Source organism: Alligator mississippiensis, chromosome 2, assembly GCF_030867095.1.
Source record: "Alligator mississippiensis isolate rAllMis1 chromosome 2, rAllMis1, whole genome shotgun sequence".
Lineage (NCBI taxonomy): Eukaryota > Metazoa > Chordata > Crocodylia > Alligatoridae > Alligator > Alligator mississippiensis.
The window spans coordinates 197722072-197735069 of NC_081825.1; the positions used below are offsets into that span (position 1 = coordinate 197722072).

At 43.0% G+C, this 12998-nt stretch overlaps 1 protein-coding gene across 3 annotated transcripts in view; it reads right to left on the bottom strand.

The window, feature by feature from the left end:
* The window catches only part of DENND5A (DENN domain containing 5A), a 100307-nt gene that overhangs the window by 45285 nt on the left and 42024 nt on the right, over positions 1-12998 (bottom strand). For all 3 annotated transcript variants that reach the window (XM_019476839.2, XM_014602341.3, XM_059722669.1), the window contains exon 5: positions 12306-12493. In XM_019476839.2, coding sequence (XP_019332384.1) covers positions 12306-12493 — 188 coding nt within the window. The remainder of the gene's footprint in view (positions 1-12305; positions 12494-12998) is intronic.

The following is a 12998-nucleotide window of genomic DNA, read 5'->3' on the forward strand; positions in this document are numbered from 1 at the left end:
GACTTTTTAATGACCAAGGGCTTGATTCTGCACAAGCACTCCTCAGAACAGAACGCAAGCATCTGAAACATAGAGCACTAATGTAAGTATGCCTCAAAACCAGGGATCCGGGTTTTCTGTTTCCCATAGAAAAACTAAGCAAACCACAGATTTTACTTTTTACCAGAGACAAATGTGGATTTCTCATTTTACTGGAGAAACCCGCAGACTTTGCAGTTTTATAATGAGCCCTCTGCAGGCTGGCAGAGTTCCAGCCTGCAGGGGGCTGGGAGGGTGGCAGTCAGACAGGGGGTGCTACCTACATGTATATGCACATGGCCCCAGGCAGCCTGAAGAGCAGCTCCCACAGGTAAGTGTGCAGGGGCAGGGGTGGGGGGGGAGCGTGTTTGAGGTCCTCATAGGGAGTTGGGAAGGGCTGGGGATGCTGCTCAGCCAGGCTCTGCCTGCAATACGCAGCTGCAGGGCCCCAGCAGAGAGCAGGATGAGGCTGCAGGTGGCTCATCCAAGGAACAGAGGAATTAGGGGGGGTGAAGGTGAGGAGAGCCGGGCCAGCTCCATGCAGCTGCACACACTCCCAGGAGGGCAGGGGGTAACCCATGCCCCCCAGATTTGTGTGCGGGGCAGGGGCTGAGCACTGTCCACTTCAGGCTCATGCTCCCTGCCCTGCTGCCCTCCCCTGGGGCCTCCGCAGCCCAGCATGTATGACCTGGCATGGTAGGGAACAGCAGAGCCACACAGGAAGCTGCCTGCCGCTGCAAGCTCTATGCTGCCCATATCCCCTGCGCGTAAACCTGCACTGTTCCCCACCCCTGCTGCAGCCGCACAGGCAGGGGATGCCTCGCCAGAGCAGCACAGAACTCACAGCAGCGGGCAGCTTCCTGAGCAGCTCTGCTGCTCTTTGCAGCACTGGGTCACATACGCCGGGTTGCACAGGTACCGGGGGAGGGCAGCAAGGCAGAAGCCCGCAGCATGCAGCCCCCACTCCGCACACAGGTGTGGGGGGCATGGGTCCCCTTCCCCCTCCCCCCAAAGCCCACAGTGGACAGGCAGCAGGGGGGAACCAGACTCTGTTGCCTCCTACCAGGGGCAGGGGCTGCAGACCCAGGTGCCTGGCTTCATAGCCCTGGCAGCTGGGAGCCCCCTCTGGCAGGGAGGGGGGTTACTGAGGAGCAGGAGCAGGGCCAGGGAGGCCTTTCATTTTAATCATGGATTTGTGGGGTTTTGGAAAAAAAAAAAAAAAAAAGAGAATTTGAAATTTTTTAATCATAGAAAACCAGGATCCCTGCTCAAAACTAATCCACAGTACTCATTGCTGCTAAGAGCCACCAAATACTGTAAAATATTTAATTCGTCAAATTGTTTGAGATGCAACAAGCCAAACATTAGAAAATATTTCCAAAAGTGAAATGACTTTTTTTTAAAGAATGCAAAAGAAACAAAAAGTGTATTTAATAATTTTTATCCAATTTTGCTTTAAAAATTTCAACAATAGTTTAGCCTAGCATGGGAATCTGTACGTGACATTACCATTGGTTTAGTTTAGTGGTTTAAGCAAGTTTTATTTGAGGTGTTTGGAGAAATGGGCAAACAAAGTTTATAATAGGCAGCTAGGTTCATCCTGACCAGAAAGAGGCCACCAGTATTGCTCCATAATCCAGAAAATAAAAACCTCTTGCCAGTGCAGGAAAAACTAAACCAGATGTGAAATGTTCTGCTTGAGGGAAGACCACTAATGAATATCTGGGCTCATAGAACTAATGTTTTCTTCTTTGGTTAAAAAGTCTGGGTAGAAGTTAATGTCTCCCCTCAGAGCCTCAAAGAAAGCTCCACTACTGCAAGCCTCTGTGATGGCTGCTTATCACACAGCCACAATTAAGCCATTTTTATTTGCTCCTTATGTACTTCTGCTTTTTTGTTCACAAAGTAATATTGGGCATTATTTGTCTAACTATAAACCAAGAGGTGAATGTATTTTTGTAGACCTTTGTGTGTTTGTACAATGCTAAGCACAAAAGGGATTCTGTAGCTCCTAGGGTCCTATGAACTACAGTAATATAAATAGTATTTAGCAATTAAAATTTCCAGTCAGGATAACATCAATGTCCCCAAGTCAATGAAACCTAGAACATTTCAGCTTAAACAGCTGCTCCAGCATCCTTCCCTGAATAGGGTCACATTTGACATCAGTGCTAAATTCCCCAAAGAAAGAAGGAAATGCAACATTTCTCTACTTTGCAAGCCTTTTATAGATTCCAGACAGAAGTTTTGCTGCAGGAAGAAAACAGGCAGAAATTGAAAAGAAAGAGCTGTCGTCATCCTATGCCAGAACTGAGAAAGATTATGAAAGCCTCGAGCCATCTTTAGATCATGTGGTGAGTTTCCCCCTGACAAGATATGTGTTGCATTTTTTAAGAGTACAACAGAGAAGAGTAATCTGACCAACTAGCTACGCTTTTGTCCAAAGTTACTGGATTTTTTTGTTCAAAGGCAAGGATTTCTTTTATTGAGCCAACTGTATAATTGAGATAGTTAGACAAGGTTTGAATGCAATACATTTTTCTTCAGCTGAGATTTCATTTTCTGTTTAATGTTATGTTCAATAAGCATATACTAAAAAGTATAAAATTAAGAAAATTAAGATACAGGAGTTGTCATTCTATGAAGATGCTCTGATGACTTTTATTTATGGAAACACAATGTGAGCATGTTATGAACAACGGAAGCCTCCAACAGTATTATCATCATCTTTGCTTCACCATACACAAAGTAGTTAATTAACTAATATTAGAATGCCTGAGTTAGTTAAATAATGGAAAAATTTACCCCTTTAACAACATTGTTAGAAGAGCAATAACAAGTTTGCATTTGTCACTTTTGGAAAATAAAAATACCACAAGAACATATTTCCTTGACCATCCAGGAGTGTTGGTTCATTTGGTCAAGCTTCAACCTCTGTATCTCATGCTTCAGAAAGATATGGCAAAGGGAAAAAAAAAATAGTACACATACATGGTCATACAATTAAAAGTTTCCTCTCCTGACCCATACAAGAGAATCAAAAGCAGAGCATTATATAAATTTGACTGTGACAATTTAATGTCTGTGTAATCAAACTTTTATAGTTCTAAATAGGGATTCAAGTTTAAAGTCTCACCAAAATTTTATACGTACATACATACAATTGAGAGTGAGAGCAAGCTATCTATCTATCTCAATGTGACCAGGTAAATCATTGTTGATAGATTCCCATTATAAAATATTTCTCTGCCTTATAAAATCAATAGCAATATTCTCATCTGATTTCAATGGAGCCAGGATATCACCACTCATAGATTTTTTAAATAATTACGCTGTTCCTTCTGACTTTTTTCAGACCTCCTTTGTACTACAGGCTCATTACATTCCTGCATATCCTTCCTTTCAGTTCCATTTAAAAATATAAGAGGAAATGAACCAGAATCAGGGTTTCCCAAAAGAATGCTCAAAAGATGAAGTAAAACAGCTTATTCACTAAACAATGAGCCAGCTCCCCACCCCATCAATATTCTGAAAATAGAAAATTACTTCTGTTTTGAACATTAACATTTCTGAACGCTGGTACTTGTGGTAATGTGTTGTATATACTTGAATATAAGACTACCTGAATTATAAGATAAACCCCCCCAATAATTAGATTCAATATATGGAAAATGTGTGTTATAATTTTCCAGGTATAGAAACTAACTATTGGAGGTTTGCCTTGAATTTGTCCCCTCACACTGCTACAGCAGAAAATAAAAATTTGGGGGGGTCAGGTAGCCCCCTTCCCCTCTTCCTTACTGTCAGACCCTGTTCTCCCTGAGCACATGGAAATGAGAAGCAATTTTGAGAACACTGCCCTGTAATGAACATACCTTTAGTAATTTCCATATAACGAGGTTACTGCAGGTACCCATAGACTTAAGTTCACCAGTATTGACATGTTTTACCTTTATTTGAAACTTCAAGTTTTAGCACAGGTATTCCACAAACATGCTTTTAAGCAGCAATGTTGCACCTACTTAATCAAGAGCACAAAACTATGAATGACGTTAGTCCAAACCCAAAGGCTCCTGATTTTACTATGTAGTTCAGTGGGCTGGCCATCAGCAGAGACAACAGCAGTTCAAGCCATGGTGACCCCACAGCTCAGTACTGCTCAGCATCTGTGTGTACATCAGATACTCCATCACAAAGGATCCATGTACTAATTATCTCCCTACTCATGCCTGGAACCAGGTGTTCTTGTCATGAGTCCTGGGATCCTCCAAAAATGTATATGCAGATGAAGCACAGAGCAACCTGGTCCAGCTCTACACCCTGGAGGGTGAGGACACACTAACCATATGCAACAGTCTAGCTGAAAGAGGGGCTGACAGAGGGATTCTGTGTGAGCTGTTTGGGGCCTCGTTTGGTGATATTTGCCAGGCATTTAAGGCTGGTGAAGATACAGGAATAATTGTAAATGGAAAAGAAGAGCACAGCTCAGTTGTGGGAGTGAGTGAAGAAGTCAAGATATTATGCAATGTAGTGGCTCACCATGACTTGCAAAAAAGTTGATGCTGAGGGGGACTGCACAGTGGCGATGTGTAGGGGGTATACATGCACCCCGAGAGTGCTGGTGTACCTCTTCACAATCAGCATTCCCTACTTGGGTATTGGGCAGGGGGACAGGTGAGAATGCTGGTGCCCCCCACCCCAAGGAGTGCCAGTCTGGGAATGGGGACACCAGGAGAAGTGATCCCTGCAGTCCCCCCATGGCTGATCACACTGACCCAGAAATGTTGCACCATCCCAAAAGTGCCAGTGGCACAGCACTTGTGGGTCAGTATGACCAGCCACAGAGAAACCGCCTCCCCGCCCCTCCAGTCACTGACTGGCCACCGGGCGGGGGGGAGGGGGGAGCTTTTGGTATAAATCTGGAACACTGAAGAAGTTCCTGCTGAGGTCCAACTCAGGAGGCACCGGTCACCCATGGGATTGCATTTAAGTAAGCACACCCATATGCATCTCTTTCAGATGGGCTGCACTAACCTGTCCCTTGTTGTAGTGTCTCAATCTGCTTTTTTTGCCCAGCATGAGCAATATATTTTATAGTCATGCTCAGTGTTGGCTGCATGTAATAATCTAGTCGGTTCCATTACTGAGTGCATGCTGCTTTTGGCAGCAGTTTAATGTTAGACCTTGTATGTAAGGCTTCCTAGCATACAAACATAAGATAAGGGGCTTTTCTCCTCATGCTGGCTGGGGGGTGGGGTAGTGGTGCAGAAACTAGTTTTATATTTGAATAAATATGGTAGAACAATCTGCAAAAGGATCTACCATGGGAGTCAGAGAAAGCTTCAGACTGTTATGCCTACCCATTCCTCTTTCTGGTTATAAAGGAAGAAAATCCTAAACATATTTTCCATTTTAATATTGGGTTACAGTATGAAAAATACTGAAAAGCACAGAAGTGTCTGAGATACTAAGGTCTCACTTCTACATCAATGTACATGCTTAACTTTATGCCCAAAAGTCGATGAGACTGAAACACTTACTTAATGTGCTGCAGAATCAAATCACCTAAGTTCAGGTATTTTCATACTGACTGAATATTCTTTCAACACAAGAGAAGCTCTTTAACAAGCCTCACTGCACTGGTCTGAGTGACAACTGAACTTGGCCCTGTAACAGTTGACTTGTCCAGAAACTATCATAAAAACCAAGGAGTGCTGCTGGTTTACTCTTAAAGCATTCATAACCTTTTATATCCCATTCAAAGTTCTGCTGCTCTTTATGCCAAACAAAAATTTGAAGCAGAGAGTTGCAGGCAGAATGATTTTTGTAAGTACAAAATTAACTGTCCAAGTGGCTGCCTTGAAACTGAGACCTGGGGACAATTTAAAATGGACCATGACAACCTTGTCAGTGACAGAATTGGCAGTGTCCTCAAGGATTCATCCTACCAGTAGATACAATGACCAAAACAAAGTTGTCATTATCATTCAAAATGATTCTCTTGATGAGGCTGATCTAATGTACTGGTATCCAGAAAAACAAAAGGCTTTTCAAGGGCCTATTTCAGAACAGTAAACACAGAACAAGGAGCCTATTAAGATCTGATTTAAAGCGTCAGCTTAAAGCTGAAGCCCAGAGGAAGATTCCAGAAAGCAAAAACAAATGGTAGGAAAAAGGTGAAACAAATCCAACAACTTGTTGAAGCTCCGCGTGTCACGAGTATCTTCAGTGCAATCAAGGCATTTATGGACCGAACTCTTACGGACTCACCCTACTTAGATCTGAAGATGGCAGTATACGCCTCAAAAATGAGTCCATCAAAAACCACTGAAAAGAGTGCTACCAAAAGCTCCTGAACTGAGAATTGATAGTGACTGATGAAACTATCGACTCCATCCTGCAGCATCCAGTACGGGAAGCACTTGTCAGTCCACCAGCCTTAGAAGAAGTTCACCGGGTGATAAGACAGATGAAGAATAACAAAGCATCTGGCCCCAATGTCATACCAGCTGAGATCTTCAAAGCTGGTGGAGAAACTATGCCCAACAAGTTCCACATACTGTTTCTTAAAATCTGGAACACTGAAGAAGTTCCTGCTGACTTAAGGAATGACAATGTTGTCTCCATTTCTAAAAAGGGAGATAGTTTCCACAGTCAAACATATCAAGGTATCACCCTCCTCTCCACAGCCGGGAAGATCCTTGCTCAAATTCTACTGAACTGACTGATCTCTTTTGTCGAGGAAATCCTTCCATCCCTTCTTGATGGCTTCAGACCATCAAGAAACATCATGGACATGCTTTCTGCAGCCCAGCAGATCCAGGAAACATGTTGAGATCAACACTAGGAACTGCATACGGCCTTTATCATTTGACCAAAGCCTTTGAATCTTAACCGTGAGGCTCTATGAAAGTTCTTACTGAAGTTTGGCTGCCCAGGTCAATTTATCACTATCCTAAGACTCCTTCGTGACCAGATGACTGCCTTCATCATATACAGTGGTTCCACTACAGAGCCCTTTGCCATTTGTACTGGTATCAAGCAGGGCTGCATAATCGCACCAATTCAGTTTTCCATCTTTCTTGCTCATCCACGACCATCTGCCACATAGCATCAGCATTGAGTACAGAATGGATGGGAACCTTTTCAGTCTCTCCCATCTCCATGTGGAAACTAAAGTTACACCGGCCTCGACTGTAGAACTTCAGTACACTGATGATTGTGCTATTGCTGCACATACCGAGGTGGACCTGCTGGAACACCTTCACCAGCACTACCTTCAGAAGATCCTTGGCATAAAGTGGGAGGATCACTGCAGAAGTGCCAGTGTCCTCACCCGTGCCAATACCATCAGTATGGAAGTGTTGATCATTCAACATCAGCTGCAGTGGACAGAGCATTGTGTATATATGCCTGATGTATACTGACCAAAACAACTGCTATACTCCCAACTCAGCCAAGGATAAAGTACATGCGAGGGCCAGAGAAAATGCTTTGACACCCTCAAGGTGAACATTAAGAAGTGTGGCACTGACATCACAAATTGGGAAAAACTAGCTTGGGACAGGGCTACATAGTGACACCTTGTGAGAGAAGGTATAATCTTACTTTGATAAAAACTGGCTCGTCCTAGAGGCAGAAAAATGACAAAAATGGAAAGAAAGGAAACAACACTCCCTTTAACTAGTACCTGTGGCATCTGCCAGAAAGTCTGCGGCTCTAGGAACGGCCTTCTTAGCCATCAATAGACTCATCTACAGTCCTTTACTTGGCCCATGGGAGTGACCATCCTCGACTGTGAGGGATCACCACCGCTGACAATTTATGAAGTATAATAATCTTTGCAGAGGTTGGAATAAGAATACTGAAGAGACATATGTTAGAAGGAAAGATTGTGATGTAGGACAAAACCACCTAATTTTCAAACGTGCAGAGTGATATACTTTTGGTACTGATTTTTGCCCACGATCATGGGAAACACTTCATTCAAAACTAGCTTCTCAGCAAAACGCTGTTTTATTCTGACCCTCTGATTAAACAGGAAATGTTTATTTTCACATTAAATTAATTTCTAGGTAATTGCTGCCATTTTAACTTCCCAACATGCTCCAACTCTTTCACCTCACAAAAAGAAATGAAACAAACAAATTCTATATCATGAAATGTCCCAGATAAATTGCTGCAATATTATCGTGACTTAGTTAAATAGACAAGCTACTTTAACAGTTATTAAAAGAGTCATCAAAAACAGTTATATTTCATTGCTTGCTGGAGTGGGGAGTTTTAAAACAGCTCATGTAACCACCACTCTGATGTGCATTACTGATACAGAAACCATACATAAGCAGTAATGTTAGGAGCAGCTGCATTCTCTTTCTTTCCTTCTCAATTCCTAGAAGAGCTCTTTACTGTACAGCTCCTCCCCTTTCTTTCACTGGTTTCTTTAGAAGCCTTTAACATAGCCACTAATCATGCCCTGGACAAAAACCTGCCAAACAGACCACTCCCTGCAATGGGTGCCATTTCCATGGGCAGGAACCAGATTGTGGCTCTGCCCTGAGCCCTGGCACCATGCTGTCACTGCCCTGCAATCCCAGTCCCAGCCCTGGCACCACCAGCCTGTCCCGCTCCCAGAAGCTGCTTCCTGCCCATCTGCAGCTCCATCCCATCCAGCCAGCCGAGTGCACCCTACTCAATGGGATTTTGGGCTGGTCTCCATGCAGACCCCACCCACTCTGTCCACAGCTTCTGGCAGTGGGTATGGGGCGGACAAACCAGAGTGCCTGGACACTGAGGCTGGCAGTAGCAGTGACACTGGCAGCAGCAGCAGCCAGAAGGAGCTGTGCCACCAAGGCTGCCAGGAAACAGTCCAGCCACCATGCTACTCCAGGCCCACTACATCCCAAAAAAATGTCAGAAAAAACCTGCTGCAGGCTGGATAAAATCCCTTGGTGGGCTGGATTCGGCCCACGGGCCATATTTTGCCCACCCCTGCTCTATACCTTTTCCTTAACAAATGCTTAAATTCATTCAAATGCATGAGCTTCATTCCCACTCTGTTGCACATCAACAGCATGAAGTACTAAAAGGACCAAAAAGGACTAAAAGAAAGGGATCTTGGAGTCATCACTGACTCCAAGATGAACATGGGATGACAATGCGGGGTCACGGTCGCCAGGGCTAACCGGACCCTATTGTGCATCCACAGGTGCATCTCAAGTAGGGCCAAGGAGGTGATCCTCCCCCTCTACGCGACACTGGTCAAGCCACAGCTGGAATACTGCATCCAGTTCTGGGCGCCCCACTTCAAGAGGGATATGGACAACATTGAGAGGGTCCAGAGGAGGGCCACCCGCATGATCCGGGGACACCAGGGAAGACCCTACAACGAGAGGCTACAGGACCTGAACCTGTTCAGCTTTCACAAGAGAAGGCTGAGGGGGGACCTTGTGACCATCTATAAACTCACTAGGGGGGGGACCAGAAGGGTATGGGGGAGACCTTGTTTCCCCCAGTGCACCCCGGGATAACAAGAAATAACGGCCACAAGTTGTTGGCGAGTAGGTTTAGATTAGACATCCGTAGGAACTACTTCACAGTTAGTGCGGCTAGGATCTGGAACCGATTTCCAAGGGAAGTGGTGCTGGCTCCTACCCTGGGGGTCTTTAAGAAGCGGCTCGATGCCTACATGGCTGGGGTCACTCAAGCCCAGTTTCTCTCCTGCCCAGGCAGGGGGTCGGACTTGAAGGTCTACAAGGTCCCTTCCGACCCTACTTCTATGATTCTATGACCAAGGCATTTTTATATGGCTTCCAACAGTAATGAACAGGAGGGAAAATAGATGCGCATCACTGAGCTCTGCAAGCCACTTTTCTTCAGTTCCTATATTCCGAGAGGCAAGCGTTTCTTTTGTGGTATCTTTTATTGGACCAACTGCATAATTGAGAGAAATGCTGAACAAGATTTGGGACACAAAAATCTCAGATTGTACTTTGTCCCTAAAAACTTGTCTAATGTCTCCGCCAACTACACAGTTGGTCCAATAAAAAGACATCACAAAAAATAACCCTTGCCTCTCATATTTCCTGGCCCATTATGGCTACAAAACCACTTGAAGCCTGCTAGCGTCTTAGGTCAGTTCAAAAGATCTCACAGCATTCAGGCAGGCTAGAGAACAAAGTAAGGAGAGTTAGGGATATGGAATGTCAAGGTGAGAATCCCCAAAAAATAGAAAAATGCAGGTTTTTAGCCTCAATATATTTATACCATTGGTTTCCTTCATTTCTGCTGGGGGAAACAGAGAAATCAGCTTCTAGCAAAGAAGGGAATTCTGATCACAGACACAGCAGTTAAAATACAATCCTTACAGGCAGCTACATTCTCAGACAACCCTAAATTTTAAAAGTCTCAGATATCCACAAACTTTCTTAATACTAAAGAATAGAAAGAGGCAAGAAAACATGCAGTACTTTGTGACTAAACTGGGTCTTCTCTGTATTTCTAAAAAATGTTTTTGAACACAAAAACCATATTTAATTATCACCTTATTAGCATTACCAGTGTGGTAAATCAACAAAGGTAAAATATGACAGACTGATTCTGAACATTGCTTTACCATTTTACTTAAATTAACTCCACTTCCCATGCCTGCAAACAGCATTTCAACATGTAACATTACAAAACTATATGATTCATCTGATACATGGATTGGTGGATTTAGAACAGGGTTCTGCTGCTGTTATTAAAAAAAAAAAAAAAAAAAAAAGTGTCAGATCACCAGCTGGCCACTATGGTTGCTTGCAGACGTTTAAAAAAAAAAAAATCAAAGCAATGGTGCTTTACTTTAAACTCAAGGTGGTCCCGCACTGAGCCCAGCATGTGCCCAAAAGAGGCATCATGTTAGTTGGATCTGGCTCACCCACCATCTGTAGAGATCAGGTGCTTTAGTGGAGCTTTTTGGGTACTTTCATCTAATGGCCAATACAATCAGCTATTAGATCAGAGGGCCTTTTTGGCACTTTTAAGTGTGCAATCTATACAGACACTGAGGAGCCAGGTTGAAGTAACGTGCTGCTTCTTCCGGTAAAGTGGGTGAGTGGGGGTTGGAGTTTTGGGGGGTTTTTTGTCTGCAAGCAGCCTATGAAACTTTTTTTTTTTTTAAATCAATATTAACTATATTAATTGAACTAATGCCACAAGAGTGGCATTTGCTAGCAAAAGTAAACTAAAATAACTAACTGTTTTCAGAGCTGTGCATGTTCTTCCTTGTGTTATGAAGGATGCTGGTACACAAAGAAAGATAAACAAAAGTATGAATCAAGGTAGACTTTAGGTTTATCAGCAGTAAAAAATAATCCACCAGGCATGTTTTAAAATGACAGTTTTCAGGGAAAGAAGTCTTACTTTTTAGTGCTGAGGGGGAAAAAAAAAGAATAAAGAATAACATTAACTGACATACAGATATTTGAATAAAAACAGCAAATAGTTGGCACAGTGACTAAACTAGAAGTTCACAGATAATGTCCATTCCTATATATCAGGAAGCCTTTTTAGAAAGTTTTCTATGTCAAACTCTTTCAGGACTGCTTGACGGTAAGAAGTATGTCTGCCAAATTCCTGCTAATTTTAAGAGGCAACTAAAACAATGAAGACAGTCAGGAATCTATGGGCATCAGCCTAACCAGATCATTTTCCAGTATTTTGCCATTTCACATTCAAATGGGGTTAAGGATGGATTTTCCCCAGGGACCAGGAAACGGCACGAATTCAGTAGTGGAGAGAGGGAGAAGAGTTTTTGCAGCAGAGTGCAGCGCTCCCACCCCCGCCCCCCAATTGGCCAAGGGGCCCCAGAAGTCCCACCTCTCCAAGAGATTGACAGATGAGCAATCAGAACCAAGTTCCTTGTCCCAGCTCCTAGGTACTTACACAATGCAAATTATTATCACGCAGTTACCATCTATTAGCTACAAATTAATGCTGGCTTTTCTATGCAAAGAAAATAATTTTTTCCTCACAGTAGTTTTACAGAACTAAAGACAACCAAGAGACTCAAAAGTTTAGCTTTATCACATCCACAAGCTTTATCACTTCCCAAAGCAAGCTGTGTGTAACTGAGTTGTGTCATCCATGCCCAATAAAATTTATCACATGCCAAAGGAACCAGGAAAGCCTCCCAAGGCAAGTTACCACTTCAAATGACTTATTACATTTTATTATTCATTCACTTAGCCTCTCGCTTCTTAGTATGAAAGTAAAAATATTTATCAATCCAGCCAAACAGCATTCACCTCTTGAGGCAGTTCCAGCTTAGACCTGTCATCCAGTCCATTGGAGTGCAAGCCCATCAAATAAGGGACAGGGGCATCTAGGAAATGAAGAAGCGAGGCTGGAAGAATGGGAACATATACATGCTGCCACTGGAATGGGAACATCAGTGCTGTGATGGTCTCTGCCACAGTCATCAGTCTCTGGTAATCTAAAAAGCAAGGACAATGCTTGTGAAAGAAATATAGGTAAGTGCAAACAAGCCAGTTGTTATAATATTATCTGGTTTTAATTAAGCAGCTGAATATAGTTTCTTTAGCTGATATATTGTGGAGAGTGCATGCTTTCTTCTAGATGTCTTATATGAAAAGTGTTCTTCAGTGCCTTAGCACATTTTGAAGCTATGAGTTCAATGCGGATAATTAAGAACAGGCTGAACATACAGCTCATTCTACAAGTCCTAAGATAAGAAGAAAAGTTGGTCCTGATTCTCACAAAGTCGCTCCATTATAGCCAAAATGACAGAGCACCATTTTGAGCAGAGGTAGTTTTATAGAGGCTATGGGAATAGCAGAGCAGCATTTTCAATCTAATTCCAATTTGTTCATGACTTACCTTTTAGCTTTCAAACAATTATTTTAAAATTTTAGTCATTCAAACTAGTACAATACACTTCTTACCACAAGCAGAACTCCACTTATGTCAAACAACTGTAT